Source organism: Spermophilus citellus (genome assembly GCF_964194105.1).
Source record: "Spermophilus citellus genome assembly, chromosome: 8".
Lineage (NCBI taxonomy): Eukaryota > Metazoa > Chordata > Mammalia > Rodentia > Sciuridae > Spermophilus > Spermophilus citellus.
In genome coordinates, this window is record NC_138189.1 from 129,764,278 (window position 1) to 129,785,589 (window position 21,312).

Here is a 21,312-nt window from a genome sequence, read left to right on the forward strand (position 1 = left end):
GTGTGGGAGAGGGAAGCAGCTCATATGGTGATCAGGAAGTGGAGAGAGGTCTTCACTTGCCAGATACAAATGTATACCCCAAAGCCACACCTCTAATTCTCACCACCTCCAGCCACACCCTACCACTTCAGTTACCCCTCAGTTAATCCCTATCAGGAGGTTCATTCACTGATTGGGTTCAGACTTTCATACCCACAATCATTTCTCCTCTGAACCTTCTTGCATTTTCTTACATGTGAGCTTTTGGGGGACAACTCTCCTCCAAACCATAACATATGTATAGGTAATTCCTAAATGTAATAAACAAAAGTAATTTCTCTTGGTGAGCCCAAACCTTGAGAAATGAGTGGAGGGTAGAATACGGGTTGTTCAAATTCAGCCAGGGGTATTTGGAACCATCCTGAAGTTAATGATTCTTTAGATTTTTTGAGAAAGTCAGTCTTTAACATGCTCAGATTTTATTTTTGCATCAGAACATGTTATCTGAATCTGTGTTTATATTATGTAATAAAACATACTCATTCAATATGTTTTCTTTGCTTCCACTGTACAATAGGATGAAAATAATTCTAGACCCCATTAACTCTTATTCATTTTATATTTCTAGTTTTGGTACTGCTGACATTGGGTTCACAGAGCTAAGTACTAAGAGTTTAATTTATAGACCTAAAAGTGGTTTTAGCACTTGTCGTACTATATAGGAAGATTTGTGTCTCATTAAACTCTAAACTTCTTGGTGATGGGAAATCATTTCTTGTTGTCCCTTTTGTCTGTGGTGCTTATCAGTGTCAACTGCATATTAAACATTTTATAGGTATATTTACCTTATGTAGGTAAAGATTCCTTCTTTAATCTTAATTCTTGAGTTTAGATTCATTGAAAAGTATTTTAGGTAAGAGAAAATTCCTGTTTGAAAATTATATTATTCCTATTAAATTCTGCCTCAATCTGAATTAGCCCTTATATTTAGGCTTCAGACTCTTTAATTCTGAATTCTTACTCTATATTCCATGTATTTGAAAGAAGCATGATAAATTCTAAATCCCCTTCACCTGATCATTCTTGGGTCTTAGTTAAAGGAGTCACTGCTAATGATCACTTTTGAAGAAATCAGTTTTGTGCTGTAGATTTTGGTTTTTGTGGAGAACCATTTTTATCACCTGATAGCTCTGGGTTCATTCCAGATGCTTGTTGGCATCACAGCTTCTGCCAACAAGGACTGTGACAAATGTTGATCCTCTGGCTCTTAAAAATGATGTGTTTGCCTAATATGTTAAAATACCTATTTGTATGTCAAGGTTTCAGAAAAGAAACAGATCTACTTAAATAAAGTAGAATGATCTCACCATTATCTTTCTACACCCTCAAAGCTGTTTGGATGGCAACAAATTTGCAAAGTGCGCTAAATGTTGAAACACATACTTTGATATACTGTAAATAAATTATTCTATTTCCTTTGAAACCAACCTTTTATTACAAGGTAAATAGGACTTTAGGGGACAATAGGTTTCTTTAAGACCAATTTGTATGTAGCATGGTCCAACCAGGATTAATATAATTCTTGTATTTCAACATTTTAATGTTATTCTTCACTTTTTTGATATGTTTATACCTCTTCCTTAGAATCTACTTTCAGAAAATTAGTGAATGTAAATTGATTATCCTTGAGATTTGCTCTTGTACCTATGATCTTTTGGTTGCAGATGGGATGAAAATCAGTAAGGCAGTGTCTAATATTGAGATAAAAAATAAATATAGCCTTTCATTATAATCACCTGGTTTTGTCATGGACCTACCTGTGAGAGTTTTATCCTCATAATGCACAAAGGCAGGGAGAATAGGCATTCTATATTGAAATGCTCAGTTAATATAGTTTTGTGTGCAGTAGAAATAGTTGATTTTTTAAGAAGGCACCAGACACCTTTGCAGCATAGATAGGAAGTCATGAGAGATGGAGAGGGTCATTGAAGATTCAGGCTCTATAAATTGGGCATGAAAAATCTGAGAAGCACTAACAGTTTTGAAGTATATAAAATTAGCTTAATGTCCATACTTTATATTAATTTGGCAAAATATCTGTGTTTTAACTTCATTCAAATTTTTATAACATTCTATTATAAATATATATTTATATTCATATCATTTTTATTATAAATATTATTTGCCTTTCAACAACAGCAATAATATGTTAAAGTTCTAAATAGATCATTTAAGTACCATTTTTTAAATTAAAATATTTAGGTTGATAAGTTAGCAAACATTAAGTTGTCTTTATTTTAATTTGGATGTAGACCTTTCCATAATATTTATTTAAAGTTCTTGTTCCTGTCAAAGAAACACATAATTTCATTTTAGATGCAGACTTTAATCTGAAATACAGAAGTCCTGTTGATTCACCAGCACACTAGGATTTAGAAAACACAAGCTTTTGAGGTAAATTTTTGGAACTGGCAGTACACCCTGTGGCTTGGCAGTCTAGTCAGAAGGATGATACCATGCTGACTATATTACTACATCTTTGAACATTATTCTCAAGGGTGGTAAATGCAAAACAAAGTAATATCAACTGGCACTTAATTCTGCAAGTTCCCTGCTGATTGGGGTATTCAGTGAAATGGAACTCTTCCTGACAGGAAGTCAGTCTATGAGTATGGAGACATCTGAAAATAAAGTGTGTTTTAATTTGGCACCCTACTGTTTTACAACTAGTCTTTTAAATTCGGGATTAAGAAGAGAGTTAGAAAAAGGGAGGAACACACAAATGGGAATACCCTTAGCATAACTTTTTTTCTTCTTCTTTTTTTTTGTTTTGTTTTAATATAATTCTGAATACAGGTCAGTATCTTTGTTTTTCAGCTATTATTGCTTGGGTTTCATAGTTCTTTTTATTACTTAAAATCAATCTACTGAAATTAAGGTATAATGGAAAGGCTAGTTTGAAAGTGTGTAACTTGAGATTGCTTTTCTTTAGTGCCAAATTCTCTGATAATTTTTGAAGGTTCAGGCTATATTCTCATATTACATATTTTTCAAAAATAGTGTATAACATGATGGATTTTAGTGCAAGTTATCAGAGTTCATATTAGCCATTCTAGCTCCTTACCATCCAAGTTTAAATCTTACTGTCTTTTAAAAATGTTTGTACTCTTTGGCTTAGTTCACTTTGAACTAATATTGTTAGTACTGTAATATGTCAATATGTACAGTTAGAACGTGATAAAAATTTTGTAAGGAACAATACTATATTAATAATTATGTATGTATTCCATCTATTGTGTCTTTTTTATTTGGTCTGTTTTAGTCAAGCCACCAGTTTATAGTATGAAAGTTAGAGACATACACTAAGTTTTAACAAAATCTGAGGTTTGATCTTTGATCTAGGCCTGAATGAAGTAATAATCGAAACCCAAAGCTAATTATTTGCTTTTCCAGTAATAAATTCCTTTGCTGTGTGAAGTGAACTATTTGAGATAACAGTTGTTCCCATCATGAGTGATAAGAGGAGGAAGGAAAATGACTAGGGCAGGTTTTTAATGAAAAATGAGGCCAGAAAATGCTGTGATGATAGATACTGAATTTAATAAATGTTTTCCTTCTGCAGCTTATTAATTGTAACCTTGGGTTTATTCTCTTGTTTCACTTGTGTAAGCCTTTATTTATTAAGTAAAATGGGTGTATTAAGATTTTATTATGTAATACATGTGAAACTGTGTAAACTGTTCAAAGAACAAAGGTTACAATTTAAAATTATTAGATGCTGAATCTCAGTTTTTAAGAGCATAAGAAATACTTTCTATTTAATATTTTCAGTGCCTCTTATTTTTCTTTTATGAAATTAATTTGACTTTTTAGATCCTAACCTCACAAATTTAGTTTGACACTATTTTTTAGTCTCTTTGATTATTTTTCTATTTTTAGAGTTATGTTCCTGTCTATTGTTTTCATCTTGAATAAAAACAATTTGAGCTAGAAGAGATCTCAGAGATTGACAGTTTTTACCTTTATTTTCCATGTAGGTAAGGTTAATGGGTAACATTCACATTTTCCAAAGACTTTCAAAAGTGATTACATGGTTTTCAATTCTAGCCACAATGACACCTCTTTCTAGGAAACCCAATAGCATGTACCTGGATATAAGTAACTTTGATGTTATCATAGGGGTTACTGCTCTAATGATTTTTAAAGGTTTGTTTGTAAACTTAAGTAGTTTTCATTTATGCTATGTTTTTTTTTTTTTTTTTAGCAGAGCTACTGTCTTACCCATAATTGAAAAAAATTTTGTGGTTAATTTACTGATTATCAACCTTTTTTTTCCCTGACCAAATATATAATTAAAAATTGCTCAACATGGTGATTCTCAACCTGAATCCTATCAGAATGGAGGAAGGACAAAAGGAGATATCATTTGAAAAGGCCTCTCTAAAGAATCGGATTCTGATGAAGAGAGTAGATCTTAAATATTCTCACCACAAAAATAAACGTAGATGAGGTGATGGATGTTAATTATTTGATTTAACTATTTACAGTGTGCACAACATTATAGTTGTAAATATGTGTAGTTTCTATTATAACTCTGACCAGGATCTTTCAGATTTTGTAACATTTCAAATTTCAAATGTTCAGAATAGAAATGCTCAACCTGTATCAGTGTTTCAGTTATAGGGTAGGTCAAAGAATACTTATATCATGATGTTTATCCATAACATGGCTTAGGACTTTTCTGTTGTGGTTGATGTCAGCTACTGTTTTCTTAAAAGTATTGATAAATATTTGAAAAGAGTTACAAAATTATCTTGATTGAAAGATCTTATTCTTTTTCACCAAGTAAGTCATTAAAGCTTCTGATTGGCTATAAATTATGATTCTTGACCAATATAAGAAATTACTATAGCGGGTAATATATATGTCTTAGATATGTTTAAAATCAGAGACCAGAGTTTTATAGGTGAATATAATATGAAGTTTGGAAGATTTTAATTGTGAAGATATATCATCATTTCATAACACAAATATTAAAAAACCCTAATTTGCTCCTAATGAATACCAACCAAATGTGATGTTATTTCAGAGTTATTTATATATTATTTGAAGTTAAACTTTGAGCACTGAAGTTAAAATCCAATTTTATATTAATCTTAACAATTTTTTAAATGATAACATAGTATCAGTTTACAGTGGTCAGTGTTCAGAGTGGAAGACCCCAGATGGTTAAACAAGAAGAAACTTTTCTGCTTTTAGTTAAAAACTGCTGTTTCTTATATGGTTTATTTACCACATGTTTAATTCTTAATGTTGTGGCCGTGGGACTGGGTATGCAAAAGTCAGCAGAAAGAGCTCTGGTTTTTACATCTAGAGCTATTACTTGCTGTACAATAATAAAGACACTATTTTATTGGGTTACTTGTAATTAACTTCAGCACTAGGCATTCATATAAATCATTTGTAATCTGTTTTCTTTAGATTTTTATTCTTTTAAACTGGTTTAATGTACGTGCTTTCTGTTGTCTTTTTATATATTGATTGAGATTGTAATTGCTTTTTGGAATTAGGCTGTCAGAAACAAACATATATGAGGATTCTAGAAATGATTGAGGCAAACTAATGAATTTTATATAGCATTTTATAAAGATTTGTTACTGGAATAAATATTCAGTAGTAACATTGTTTTGCTGTGAAACTTAACAAACTAGGATTTTATTCTCTCAAAAAGTATCTAGATATTCAAAGTTAAAATTGAAAACAGTTTTAATTAGAATATATCTATATGTTTGATGTTTTTGAAAATCCTGACAAAGATATGCATTTTCTTTGAACTCCTGTTTATCAAATTGATATTCTCCTTATAATTGTAAACATTTGAATCTTGATAAGTTTTCATGTTTTGCTGTTAATCACATCTTATATATTGTTTGTGCTCCTAATTTTTTTGATTATTAATTTAAAATAGAGTAAAAATAAAATGCAGGCAGAGATTTTTGAATTAAAGAAGTAAAATTTCAAAAGAAATGTATCTCTGTACATACTTTTGACTGAATTTAAGGTAACAATCTTTATCATTGTAAACTAAATATTAGAAAACAAAAATTTGACTCTTAAAAATTACTTCATTGGAAAATTTATAGCAGTCTATAGAAAGGATTTAGAGGTATGAGATAATTTAATTCTCTCTTATGATATTATAATCTTGACTGATCACTCATATAAAATTATTGTTAATTGTGTTGTGGTTGGAGATAGGAGGCATGCAGAATACTGTGCACACATGTCATGAAACCAATGCTTTAAAAAAGAAGGTTAGTTGTTAAATACTTTTTATTACAGCGGCGTACATTACATTGTTTAAAAATGTTTTAAAAATAATTAGCTGTTTTATATAGTTTTAATGGAAGTCTTTCATGTTTCTCTTCCAGCAGTCTCTAATGAACACTCCTTGTAATTTCAGTGCAGGCTTTGAGATTCCCTAAAGACGTGACTTCAGACCTCAAAGGGCAGCAACTGCCATATGTCTGGAGGACTAGAGTTGCCAAACAGACTGACCATGTACTAATAGGACACATTTATATAGCTCCCGAATGTGGAGCCCTGATATACTCTTAATGGTGATCATCTGTTGAGAGCTTGTAGCTGGAAAGGGTTAGAGCAACTTTTGTCACCTTTATGGAAATCAAGCTTTCTGTATTGATTCATGAAAAATACTGACTAATTGATGCAAGTTTGGAAGTTATTAGAAGGATCATTATTGGTTGGGTCATATATTTTTACTAAAATGTTTAAAACCAGATTTTTAGAGTCCAATTTAGTAATGCTTTATGTGCCTAAATGCAGCAATGAGAAGATTGTCTTTTAATGATTATTTTGAAATTATTAGATGTTATTTTAATCTTTGGTGTTTTAACAATCTTTGTATCCTATATTTTGTACCTCCCACGAAGAGTTATTTTCTCAATATTCAATTCCTTCTCCATAGTCACATTGAAAAATATTTAAGTAGCAATTATAAAATTGAGCCATTTACTAATCAGATTTTAATAGAATTTTTTTCTTTTATTTTTAACTTTATACATATATTTATATATATTTCATTTACTGGCTGAGTGATTTTGTACAAAATAGATGTACATTTTAGTTGTGCAGTTGACGAACGTAATTGAAATCAGAATTTTCCAAAGGACAGTAATCTATTTTACTATTTCATTGAGTAATTTGTTTGGTTTATCATATAAAGAGATCTTTCCTTTACAATTATGCTATATTGTTTACTGGTATGTGGTTACTCAAGTTTATGTCTACATGCTGTTGAGAGACTGCTGACACAAAGTACAAACGGTATACAAAAGCTATTGATAGTTACTTTGAGCACATAAGAGTACTGTATCTTGACTATGAACAGTTTTGCCTAGTTTTGACCTTTGCCCTGTGCATAATGTGTTTTTCCATTTTGCATAACTACCTTCCCTTCCTCATTTGATCCCTCCTCTGTGGCCTTCTTTAACTTTTAATAGTATTTATGTCACCTCTTTTTAGGTAATTGGAGCTATATCCATCCAATTTTATTTATTTGACAAAGACATAGATAACTGTAACTTTTTTTTTTTTTTTTTTTAGAGAGAGTGAGAGAGGAGAGAGAGAGAGAATTTTTTTTTTAATATTTATTTTTTAGTTCTCGGCGGACACAACATCTTTGTTGGTATGTGGTGCTGAGGATCGAACCCAGGCCGCACGCATGCAAGGCGAGCGCGCTACCGCTTGAGCCACATCCCCAGCCCCTAACTGTAACATCTTAAAAATTGGTATGGATATTTAAGTAAAGAACCCAAGCCATAAGCATACTCATTAACTTGTATCTGGAGTACTAGCTATTTGGGAGGCTGAGGTAGGAGATTCTCTTGAGCCCAGAAGTTTAAGGGTAGCCTAAGCAACATAGCAAGACATTATCTTGAAAAAAAAGGAAAGAAATAGCAAACAAAAACTACTCAAGCCTTTAAAAAGTAAACAAAATGGTTTAATATGAGTTTAGAAGTTTGTTAACTTAAATTTTTCTTTATTCCTTTCTTTTTAAAAAAATATTTATTTTTTAGTTGTAGTTGGACACACCTTTATTTTATTTATTTATTTTTATGTGGTTCTGAGGATTGAACCTAGGGACTCGCACATGCTGGGCGAGTGTTCTACTGCTTAGCCACAACCTCAGCCCCTTCATTCCTTTCTTTAATTTAAATTATGCTTGGTTTCTGAGATTGACACTTATTTTAAAAGGAGAATATTTTACTGTCAATAGAAATAGAGTTAATTTGATTTGGTAGGTCAAAACACTTTAGAAAAAGAACAAAATTTTATTAATTAGCTTTGATACATGTTTCTATTTTCATAGTATTTATGGAGCTTGAATGTTTATTATTTAGAGGTTCTTCAGAATAATATTTGCAAGATACCTATTGTGCACTTGAAAAATATGTATTTCTGGTAGCCTCGTCCACCCACCCTCAGCCCTGGGAAGCAGTCAGGTGGCCCTGTCCACCTTCTTGAGGTCCTAGGATGCAGCTAAGTGTAGCTAACTTGGAGTGGTTCCAGGAGGCAAGTCCTGAGAAGGCATTGGCATGGCTCTCTGACAGTTCCCCCTTCTACCCCTTACTGGGCATGTTGTGCTGGGCTCATTTGATTCCACAGAGCCTCTCTGATACCACATAGCTTTGAGAAACTGAGGAGCACTCTAACCTTTGCTGCTGTGCCAGCCTGTTCTTACCTGCCTAAACTTGCCACAGTGTTCCCATCATTTCACAAGACATGGAAATTTACAATTGCTGGTCACCCAAAGACATGAGTGCCACATTTAGAGATGCTGGCAAACCTAAAGCATCTGAGATAGTTTCTTCCTAGCTGGTGGAACACTTTTACAAACCCCTGAAACCTAGGCTACTGAATCACCTGCAAGTGTGGCTGACATTATTTATAATTGAAGAAGTTATGTGGAGATTATAATGCACCCACCTTGGACCAAAGCCATTGTAGCCTACCCAACTGGCCCCCTAAGCCACATCATCAGCAGAACATCTTGTACTTAAAAAGTCACTCTGTAGAGGCAACTGAACCACATGGTGCACAAATATGAATGTAGGGACACAAGAACCATGAAAAAGCAAAATAATCTGACACTTCCAGAGTAAACTTGAGTTCTTGAGGAACAGAACCCAAAAAGAAATTGTTGAATTGCTTGAAAAAATAATTTAAAAATGATGATTCTCAGAAACTTAACAAGGTACAAGAGACTACACATAGTTCAGAAGAAATTAGGAAAAAACTGGTATGAATAAGATTCAGCAAAGAGATAGAGATGATAAAAAAGAAACATGTTGAAGCTGAACAACTCACTAAAAGAAACCAGACTGTAGAGATTCTTGGTATTTCTCATACGGATGCAAGTGTAGTTCAACATAAACAAAGCAGTAAGAATATTAAAGCACATCAACAGAATAAAGGACAAAAGTCATAATATCTCAACTGATGCAGAATAAGCATTCAACATCCCTTTGTGATAAATACCCTCAACAACTTAGGTATAGAAGGCACAGACGTAAACACACTAAAGGTGATGTATAAGAAACCCATAGCTAATATCATATTGAATGAGGAAAACCTAAACTGTTTCATTTAAGATGTGTAATGAGATAAAGTTGTTCTTGTTCACAACTCTTATTCAACATAGTAGTAGATGTCTTAGAGCAATTTGGTAAGAGGAGAATAAGAAAAAATGAAGAAGTCAAATTATCTCTTTTTTGCAGTTGATATGATTTTATATATATAGGACCTAAAGACTCTATCAGAAAACTTTTAGAGCTGGACATGGTGGCACATGCCTATAATCCCAGTAGCTCTGGAGGCTGAGGCAGGAGGATTGAAAGTTCAAAGCCAGCCTCACAATTTATCAAGGCCCTCAGCAACTTAGTGACACCCTGTCTCTAAAAGAATTACACAATAGGGCTGGGATGTAGCTTAGTGGTTGAGTGCCCTTGGGTTCAATCCCTGGTACTAAAAAAAACAAAAACAAATAAACAAATCTTTTAGAACTGATAAAATCAATAACGATTAAGAACAAAATTAACATTAAAAAATAAGTAGCATTTAAAAAAATATTTACTTAGTTTTTTAGTTGTAGTTGGACACATTACCTTTATTTCATTTATTTATATGTGGTGTTGAAGATTGAATCCAGGGCCTATCACTAGGTAAGTGCTCTACTGCTTCACCACAACCCCAGCCCCATCAGTAGCGTTTTTTTAATCTCTATAATGAGCTTGCTAAAAAAGAAATCAAGAAAGCAATCTCAGGATGGGGTTCTGGCCTAGGGCAGAGTGCTTGCCTAGCATGTATGAGGCACTGGATTTGTTTCTCAACATCACATATAAATAAATAAATAAATAAATAATAGGTCCATTGACAACTAAAAAAAAAATTAAAACAATCTCACTTATAGGAGCAATAAAAAAAGCAAAAGCAAAAAAAAAAAAAAAAAACACAAAACAAAACACACACACACATAGGAATAAGTTGAACCAAGGAATTGAATGACATTGTGACAAAATGTTTGTACTACCCAAAATTATTTGTAGATTACAGACATTCTTCACAAAAATTGAAAAGAAAAAAAAAGGATGAGGAACTTAAAAAAAGACCCCAGATGACCAACTAAATCTTATGTGAAGAGAACAAAGCAGGGGACTGAACAATACTTTACCTTAAAATATACTACCAATACACAGACCATTGGAAGAGAATAGAGAACCCAAGATAAATCTACACATCTAAGCCAATTGACCTTTAACAGAGGCACCAAATGATATTGGAGAAAAGTTAGTCTTCAATAAATGGTGCTAGGAAAACTGGATATTCAATTGCAAAATGAAGAGGCACCTGTCTTTCACTGGGTATAAAAATCACATCAAAATGGATAGAACACTAAATGCAAAACTGAAATTATGAAACACAGGGGAAACATTTGAAATGTATAGGCAATGCTGTTTTGGATTAGACTTTAAAAACTCATGCAACAAAAGGAAAACATAGACAAATGTGATCTTTCAAACTAGGAATATTCTGCACAGCAAAGGAAACAACAGAGTGAAGACACGTTATAGAACAAGAGAAACTGTTTTCAAACTGTTCATCTGATAAGGGAATTAATATCCAGAATATATAATGAACTCAAAACTCATTAGCAACAATATACAGATGATCTGAATAGATATTTCTCAAAAGATATATAAATGCCTAAAAATGTACATGAAAAAATGCTTAGCATCATTAATCATCAGAAAAATGTAAATAAAAAGAATAACAGGTAGTTTAGAGAGAATCTTTTTCACCAGAATAAAATAATACTGCATTCAGTGTTAATTTGATGGTTTGACAAAATTAGTGACCGTAGAATGGATTCTGCATAGTGAATCTTGTCTGTCAATGGCCTGATTTTATCTGCTTTGGAATATGCTAATATTTGGGAGTTAATTTTGAAGGTTAGGTAATTTCATATAGTACCTTCAAGACACCATAGTATGTTTCAGGAGGTTATTTATTTTGCAGAAAACAATGAAGTTAATCTCTAAGGAAATTAGGATTCTATTAAAATAATTTAAGTGAATAATTGTATACAGTACATTTATTGTTATTTTTCCACTATGATTATTTGTGGAGAATGTTATTAATGAAGTCTTCTTTTTTGTATTAAACAAAAGACTTTTTACACCAAAAGCACATATTGGAAGTTTGGTAGAACTCTATAGATTTCACAATATATAGTACCTTGTTGTATTACTTAAGAACATTAGTAAGCTAAGAGTATATTTTAGTAAAAATTGACTAGTCAACAATTATGGCTTTAGGAAGTAATAATCAATTAAATACAGCTTAGGAACAGGTATGAAATTATTGACTGTTGATTTTTGAGTTCTTCCTCTCTAAAGTGCTGAAATGTGTTTTGAAAATACTTAGTTGCATTAGTGGTTGGATTTGAGGCTTTTAACGTATTTTTTTTTTTTTAAATCAGTACCTCTGGGGAAAGGATAACCAAGACTTTAAATGTACTCTGAATTTTGTATCAGTATATAATTGTAAATACTGTGATGAAATATTGAAATGATCATGAAAGATGATGATCATTAAGCTTTTCTTTCAACTATTAAAACTCACTAAAGGTTATATTGAGCTGTGGTTTATGAAATTGTTTAGACTAACGCCTTCTTTGATAATTGTTTCTAAAGTGGAGAAAAATGCCTTAGGAGAGCATGATTAATGAATATTGTTTTTGGTTTTGGCAACGTCTACAGATTACTGTAGAGATTGTATTATTATGTATTATTGTAGAATGTATTTTTTTATGGGAGGGAGGGAGGGAGAGAGAGAGAGAGAGAGAGAGAGAGAGAGAGAGAGAGAGAGAGAGAGAATTTATTTATTTATTTTAGTTCTGGGCGGACACAACATCTTTGTTGGTATGTGGTGCTGAGGATCGAACCCAGGCCACACGCATGCCAGGCAAGCGCGCTACGGCTTGAGCCACATCCCCAGCCCTGTAGAATGTATTTTTATGGAGAAAAGTTGTTGGTTTTTAACAACATCTGGATTATCAAACAAATTGAAAGATTTTTTTCTGATGGGCTTTAAATTATTTTTATATGCATTATTAATTCTTATCAGCATGAACTTATATATCTAATACTTGCCATTTTATTAAACGGTGATCATTAATAATTAGAAGTGGATTATAGAGAAATGAAAACCCAGTGGTTTCATTGAGGATTATATATTATTTTTATAACTGTAGCCAAAATATAAGTAATATTTTTTACTTTATTCCTGATCAAAATTTTTTCTACTGTGAAATTGTAAACTATTTTTTATTCTATACCAATATATGATACTTACTGACAATTAACAAATGAGGGTTTATAGGTATGATAGATATGCCCATCCTTGAGGAAACAAGAATGTAAAGAGTGACAAATTTGAATTTCTAAACTTCTATAAAAACTGGTATTTTTTTCTATTCTGTATGTACCTTCATGCCTCATTTTTTTAAAAAAAAATATATTTTTAGATGTTGATGTGCCTTTATTTTATTCATTTATTTATATGTGGTGCTGAGGATCAAACCCAGTGCCTCACATATGCTAGGCAAGTGCTTCACCACTGAGCCACAACCCCCTAATTTGTTTAAAATTTAAAAGAAAAAAAAATGTATTTTATGTGATTTTTCAGATCAAGTGTAGTTTGTGTTTTATGTGGTTAAATTTTGATAGTTATACAGTACTGATTTTAACTAGTTTTTCATCTAACTTCAGCACTGACATTTAAAATCTCTGTTGAATTTAAATAGCATACTTCACGATTATATATGTAAGTAGAAGCTTGTGTACCTAATGAAATTAAATAAAAATGACATTTGCTTGTTGAAAATATGTGTCTTTTCAGCTGGTATTTATCCATATGGAGTTTGAAATTTGTCTGTATTATATGATAAAAATCTTCCTAGTATAGTTTTAGATCATAAAAAATGGATTTGAGAAAAATTGCACTAATAAATACTTTTACAATTAAATTTTTATGTGTACTTTACTTTTTAGAGTGATTTTAGATTTCACGCAAAATTGAGTAGACATACAGAAGTTTCTTATGTATATACATGCTTAATTAACCTTGTCCATTGTCAGTATTCTCTACGAGAGGGGCATATTTGTTACATCTGCTAAACCTACACTGACATACTTGTTATTATCCCAAATCCATAACTTACATTAAAAGTTCACTCTCAGTGTTGTGCATGCTATTGGTTTGTGCAAATATTATGGCATATATTCAACATTTCATTATATGATGAGCACTTTCACAGCTTAATGATTCTTGCTTTTTTTTTTCAACTTATTTTTTAGTTGTAGATGGACATAATGCCTTTATTTATTTTTATGTGTTGCTGAGGATTGAACCCAGAGCCGCACATGTGCTAGGCAAGCACTCCACCACTGAGCTATACTCCATCCCCCGTCCTTGCTTTTTTTCCTGATTGATTCCTTCTTTTCTTCCTCCTTCAAATGCTGATCTTTTTTCACATTCTCCATATTTTTCATTTTCCATAATATTATAATGGTTGCAATCATAGGATGTAGACTTTCAAATGGGTTTCTTGTCCTTATTGATGTGTATTATTATGTTTTTTTCATGCCTTTAAGGGCTTTATTGCTCATTCTTTTTAATGCTGAATAATATTCCATTATCTGATTTGTACCACAGTTGATATATTCATCTTCTGAAGGATGTCTTGATTGTTTTCAGGGTTGGTTAAGCCTCCACCTTCATTCTTCTCCTACACTATTATGTGAACTGTTTTATGTCTGCCTCTTTAAACTTTAGAATCAGTCTATTGATTTCCATAAAATAACATGCTGAGATTTATATTGGAATTACATGGAATTTGTAGATCAATTTGGGAGCAACTGACATCTTGACAATATTGAATTATCCTATCCATGTATATGGAATATCATTCATATTTATTTGTTCTTCTTTGGTTTCATGAGAATATTGTATTTTTTCATGTTGATCTTGTACATAATTTATTTAGTATTTTCTTATATTTATGTGATGCTGATAGAGGTGGTATTGTTTTTACTTCAAATTCCAGTTGTATTCTACAACCTTGGTATTACCATGTATTAGTTCCAGAAGTGTTTGGGTCAGTTATTTTGGATTTCTCATGTTGACAATCATGTCTTCTGTAAACAAAAATAGTACACTTCCTCCCATCATAATACTTTTTCTTAAAAGTATATAATTTTTAGTTGTCAATGGTTCTTTATTTATATGCAGTGTTGAGAATCGAATCCTTTGCTTCACACATGCTAGGCAAATGCTCTACCACTGAGCCAGGACCCCAGCCCCCGTCATAATACTTTTAATTTCTTTTTCTTGTCTTATTGCATTATCCACAACTCCCATAATCATGTTGAAAAACAGTAGTGAGAGGGAGCTTCCTTGTCTTGTTTCTTGTAGTAGATTCTTTGAAAAGGAAAATGACTAAGGCAATAATTTGTCATTTGCTAAACTAGTTCTTCTATTCTTTCTTAAGTTCTTATTTTCTAGTAAGGGAAATAGCTTTCACCATATTTTTCTTTCATCTCCATTTTGAGATTCCCCCCCCCCCTTTAAACTATGTGATCTGAATGAAAACTCATTCAATTTCAGGTCTTGTCTTTCCATTCTCTGGTGTTATATCAGATTTCCAAATGGCTTTCCAACAAAAGTGCTTGTTAGATAAGAAAGCTGAGAAGTGAGCGAATGCTTCCGTTCTATGGCTGTGGCATTCCTGGTGGTATCATGCTCCCATTTGATAACTTTCTGCCTGCCTACAAAGGTCACAGTTGGTTCTTTTCATCCCCTTAAACTCTAAGCTACTTCTATAAACTTCTAGCGTTTTCTCACTCTTCCTAGGGCATGAGACAGCTCAGGTTGTTTTTGGTCCATCTGCCATTAAATTTGTCTTTATTCTACTGTTCCTATGCATTACTAGATTTGGATAACTCTTTGAAGCTTGGTATGCCACTGTGCTGTGCCTGGGAAATGAAGTGTGAGCCTCTTTGTACCGAGATCAAAAAACGTATCTACAGTTTTGTTTATTTTCATCTCCCTCCCAATACCTTTTGGAGAAGAAGAAGGCGTGGCTTGTGCTTCTCTCTCAGGGGTATATTCTTTCATGGAATTTGATTACTTTTCTTTGAACTACCAGTTTGTTAATTTCATTTTGTTGGAAAAAAAAGGATTTTTAATCAGTTTCACATTTCTATTTTATGTTTGATTTGGTTTATGTTAGTGAAAGACATTTAGAATCTGTGTTTTGTAGTTTCAGTGTATGATTTTGAGAGATAATATATTGTAGACTTTGAATCATGAATTTCTAATTGTTAGTAAATGATAATAACATATTGTACCTGGAAGAAAATATTGTGAGGGAATGTATAAAGTGGAAATGTAGTGTGATCTGTCCTAGTGCATATCCTATTATGTCTGAATCAGAATCAGAACACAGATTTCATGACCACCTAGTCTTTCCTCAATAATATGTTGCTTTACTTTCTTCTGCTAGATCAGTCATAGACTACCTACCCTCCATTGTCTACCTGACTTTGAAGTTGATTTTCATTTTACTGGACATATTCATTTTTCATTCTACTGTACATGTTCTGTTAGCGTGATCATACCTACACTATTCATAAAATGGAATTATTCAACAAAATCATGGCATGCAGTCATTTTATTTCTGATAGCCATGTTGGATTTTTCAAAACACAAATGAAGATTGAACAAAAATGGTATAAAAAGAGAAAATGGGAAAAAAGGCTGTGATTAAAAAAAATGAAGTAGAAAGATATTAATTTAAAATTACATGGAATTTAAAACTTTTAAAAGTTATTATATTCAGAAAATATAACCCAGTTTATGGTGAACAATGGTTAGTAGCTAAGCCTCATATTGTTTAGGTGTTATGAGAGAATGAAAAGATAAGTTAAGAGGTATCATATAGTTAGAATACAAAACGGCTTTGGGGTACTAAGAAACATATCTTAATGTTAGAGGATAAATTTTTCATGGGTAAAAATATAGTTATAGTCTTATGCCATGTATTTATGGAGCAGTAAAATACAGTTTTCCAGCTCACTGTAGTTCTAGCACAATTCATTATTTTTATTTTTGTCAATCACTAATCATCATTTTTTAAAAAGAAACATATTTCTTAACACTTCATAAATAAAACTATGTTTCCAGTTCATTAAAAAGAGATTTGTACATGAGTTTGTGTGTATGTTTGTAGACATAAACACATACATACATGGCTACCTTTATTGGCACTTCTTGATTCTCGGTCTATTTCAATCAATGCAGGCCTTTCCCTATTATATTAATGCTTGTTTTATGTATGTTTTGAGATAAGAATTGTAGAATTCATTTGGTTACACTTGCTGATTGACTTATAGGCTTTTAATTATATATCTTTTCAGTGGATAAATGCTAATGGATAAAATAATAGGTATAGACTTATATATTGCTAATATCGAGGGCAATAAATTACAGTTTTCCAGCTCATATGTGGCTCTAACACAATTCACTATTCTTTCTTGTCTTTTTCCCAATTACTAGTCATCTTTTTTTTTTTTTGAAAATATGTTGTATTTACTAATGTGTTTGAACTAAATTGTTTCTTCTCTTCATTTTGGTTAATGTATGTCTTTTTTTTTAATGAAACAAAAAAATCTCTGTCTTTGGGTGTTTCTTTTTCTTTTTTTTTTAAACTGCCTTTCTTACTGCCTTTTTATCCAACTCCCAACTATTTTAATTAAGTTAGTTTATAATGATATAGAACAAAAGGGCAAGATATATGTGGGTAGGATCATTTAGTTTATGCCAAATAAAGTTACTCTTTGCTTGTTTAATACTTTTCAGTATCAATCTTTGTGTGTTCATAGGGCTGTGCGAGGTAAGCAACATGTTTTATAGAACTTTTCCTTTAAAAACTAAGGTATAAGATTGATGTGGGGATGTTTTTCATGACTATTGTTTTAAAAGAAATAATTGAATGAAATTTCTTCAGCTATTTTTTGCTGTCTTTTAGGAGTGGCAGAATTCTATTCAGAAGAATGCAGGTCTTGCTTTTATTGAACTTGTCAATGAAGGAAGGTAATCTATTTTATATCCATTTATATTTTACTTTAAAATGTTGTATTCTTCCCATATGAAATACTGATATTTTGGGGTTCTTGTTTTTTTTTTTTTGCAGTCAGTACTGTAATGAATCCTGATATATTGATTATTACAAATATGTTGACATTTAGTAACTTTATAATTTTCTTCATGGTTACATACTGATTGATAAGATTCCAGTCTTTATCTTTCAAGAAATGTGGGTGTTTTGCAAAAGTAAACTGCTTATTTTATTTGCAGATATAAGGAAACGTCAGATTTGTATTTTTTGTGAAGTTGTATCATGTTTATAGAGACCATAATTAGATGCCTGTGATGTCTTGCTTTTATTATAGTCTGACCATAAAGAGAAGTGGGAACAAGTTTTATTTTGTGTTCTGATGTGATAAGAAAGGGAAGAGAGTGAATAAGTAGGTATCATTCCATTTAAAGAGCATAAACAGAAGAATTCAAAGAAAGAAAATTCAGTGGAAGGAAAAAGAAGCAAAGAAAGTACAGAGATGAAGAAAGATAAATGAGGGGAAACAAATTTGAGTGAAAGAATTAAAAGATCAAAATAAACCGAGTAAATGATGAGTTGACCACATTGATATCTTGGGGTATACTGATCCAAAGCCTTTTACATGTTTTGTTTTAAGGTAGCTGATGTTGAAAACCCAGAGTAGAGGTTGAAAGGTGTGACTGGCTGCTCTTGGAAATAGTGTCCTCAGCAAAGTTATTGTTTCAGGGATATTTCTTTATAGAGTTTTGGCTGATGTTTTGGATTGTAGTAACTGTTTGAACTAATAACTAGGAATTTAGGTGCTCATTTTATTACAGGATAAGTAGAAATGAATCAGCTTCATTTGATTTTAAATATTACTAATTTTTTTCACTTAGAATTGTAACATTTTTAACTTAGATTACAGGTACAAGCTAGTATTAGAAACAAATAAATGAACCTGCAATTATAATGATTCATGCTGTGATAGAAGCAAAGAAGTGCAAGGTACTGTCACACTGAGAAATCAATTTAGTATGGAAGAATCACTTAAAACTTAATCAGAGCACATTTTATTTTTTTTGAGCATGATTCTTGAGATACGTTTTCAAGGACGAATTTGGTTAATCATCTGTACATTAGAAGAATAGGAGTTATGGATAAATTGGAGTATGTTTGGTGAAAAGCATTCATAATACAGGGAACAGAATATTTGAAGCCATTGTGATGTCAGAAAGAAAAAAAGATGTTCTTGTGTGTGTTCCTGTGTGTGTGTGTGTGTGTGTGTGTGTGTGTGTGTGTGTGTGTGTGTGCCCGCACACTTGCATGTACTGTTAGGTGGGAATGTGTTTTGGAGTTGACTGGGCATCTGGATTACAAAAGGCGTAGCACAGAATAATTGGACTTTTATCTAAAGGTGTTATGAAGTCTGTGGCAGATGTTATGTTGGAAGAGTGTCATGAAATTTGGTTTTTAGAAAGATTACTGGCAGAAATATTTAGGATAGGTTGAAGGAAAGGAGTCCCAATTGAATTCAAGAACTGTAGCAAGTGATTCATATAAGAAATAGAGCTAAAGTGTAGTCTATAGTTGGGAAGTAGGAGGTGATCAATAAATATTTCTCAATGAATAAGTGACTAGTACTCTACTCTTGTTTTTTTGAACGTTTTCATCATGCCTGAAAGAAGACCTATTTGTTAATAGTCAGGGCTGGGGTTGTGGCTCAGCGGTAGAGCGCTCGCCTCGCGTGTGCGAGACCCTGGGTTCGAGCCTCAGTCCCACATAAAAATAAATAAGTGAAATAAAAGTATTGTGTCTTCCTACAACTAAAAAATAAACATTAAAAAAAACCTTGTTAATAGTCACTTCCCATTTCCCTCTTCTTCTAGCCCTAGCTTGCTACTACTCTATTTTATTTAGATTTTCCTGTTTGAAACTTGTAACTGGAATCATTCACTGCATGGTCTTTTTGTAACTAGCATTTGATTGTTAGCTGCACATTACTGTAATGAAATGTCTAAGGAAATTGGCTCTATGGAGTGAAAGGGTTTACTTAGGTCACAGTTTTAGAGGTTCAGAGAACAAACAGCTTAGTGTAGGCTTGGTGAGGGCCATCCCTTGACTGCTTCACCTAATGGTTAGAAGGTCATATAGTATGTGTAAAAGTTGGGTTCACATCTCTCGCTAACCAGCAGAGATAGACAGGTTGAGTGGTGTCCCTCAGCCCTTTCAAGGGCATGCCCCGAGTGACCTAGGGACCTTCCAAAAGGTCTCATCTCTTTATAGTCCAGAACTTCTCACTATACTGCCACCCTTGGGACCAAGCTTTTACTCTTTAGATCTTTGGGGTATACTGATCCAAAGCCTCTTACATGTTTTTGAGGTTCATCTATGTTGTAGCAATATATTCCCCCCCCAAAAAAATATTGTTTCATTTCCTAGGTATATCATAGTTTACTCAACCATTCATTTGTTAATGGATATTTGGGTTGTTTCTGGTCTTGGCTATTGTGAATCATGACTCTTAAGAGCACTGCTTGGAGTTTTTAAAAGTTTTTCATTTCAGTGGGTACATACTTAGGAGTACATAAAAATTGTATGGCAAATTCAATAAATACCAGTATTTAATGATATATTTTTATGTACATATGTTGTTTGCATATTTTTAATTTGAATTATTAGTACTTTTCATTTTAAACAACATTCCATCTTCACTATAAATGCATATATATATATTTACCCCCTCTTTTTTCCCCTAGAACTGGGGTTTGAACCCAGGGGTGCTCTACCATTGAGCTATATTCCCAACCCTTTTATTTTTTGTTTTGAGATTGAGTTTCATTAAGTTGCTTGGGCTGGCCTCATACTTGGAATCCTCCTGCCTCCTTCTCCCCCCAGGTCTCTGTGAATACAGGTATGTGCCACTTCACCAGGAATTGATATCTTGACATTAATCAAATTATATTTCTTTGTTTTTAACAAAAGAAAAGAATATGTATAAAATAAATGTTTTACATTTATGAAAACATTCTACAGTTTCTAAAGAAATGAACTTCATGTTATTCTCAAATACTTGTATTCAAAATTTCTTATTGCCAAATAATTATTGGCAATAATAATTATTCCTTATTATACAAATAATTATTATACAAATAATTATTAAAATAACATCTTTATATCAGGTGTTATCATAATTCTCTTGATTTCTTATCTATGTTTATCTTACTCTTCTTAGCCTATGGAAAGCACACAGCCTTTGTCTTTTATTTTATTTTATTTTTTGTACTGGGGATTGAATCCAGGGACACTGAACCACTGAGCCATATCCCAGCTCTTTTTTGTATATTTTTATTTAGAGACCAGGTCTCTCTGAGTTGCTTAGGGCCTGGCTAAGTTGCTGAGACTGGCTTTGAACTAGTGATCCTCCTGCCTCAACCTCTGAGCCACTGCGATTACAGTGGGCACCACCACTCCCGGCTAGCTTCTGTCTTTTAAATAAATATTTGAAATAAACAATGCTGGAAACAAAACTAAGATTTATTAGTGAAATAGTGGACCTAGTATTTGAAATTTTGTTCTATATTTAAGGGCAG

The 21,312-nt window shown here is 32.3% G+C and overlaps 1 protein-coding gene across 5 annotated transcripts in view; it reads left to right on the forward strand.

Moving 5' to 3' along the window:
* Window positions 1–21,312, forward strand: part of LRBA (LPS responsive beige-like anchor protein) — a 755,692-nt gene that overhangs the window by 255,498 nt on the left and 478,882 nt on the right. For all 5 annotated transcript variants that reach the window (XM_081304745.1, XM_081304743.1, XM_081304747.1 and 2 more), the window contains exon 35: window positions 17,651–17,715. In XM_081304745.1, the coding sequence (XP_081160871.1) occupies window positions 17,651–17,715 (65 nt within the window). The remainder of the gene's footprint in view (window positions 1–17,650; window positions 17,716–21,312) is intronic.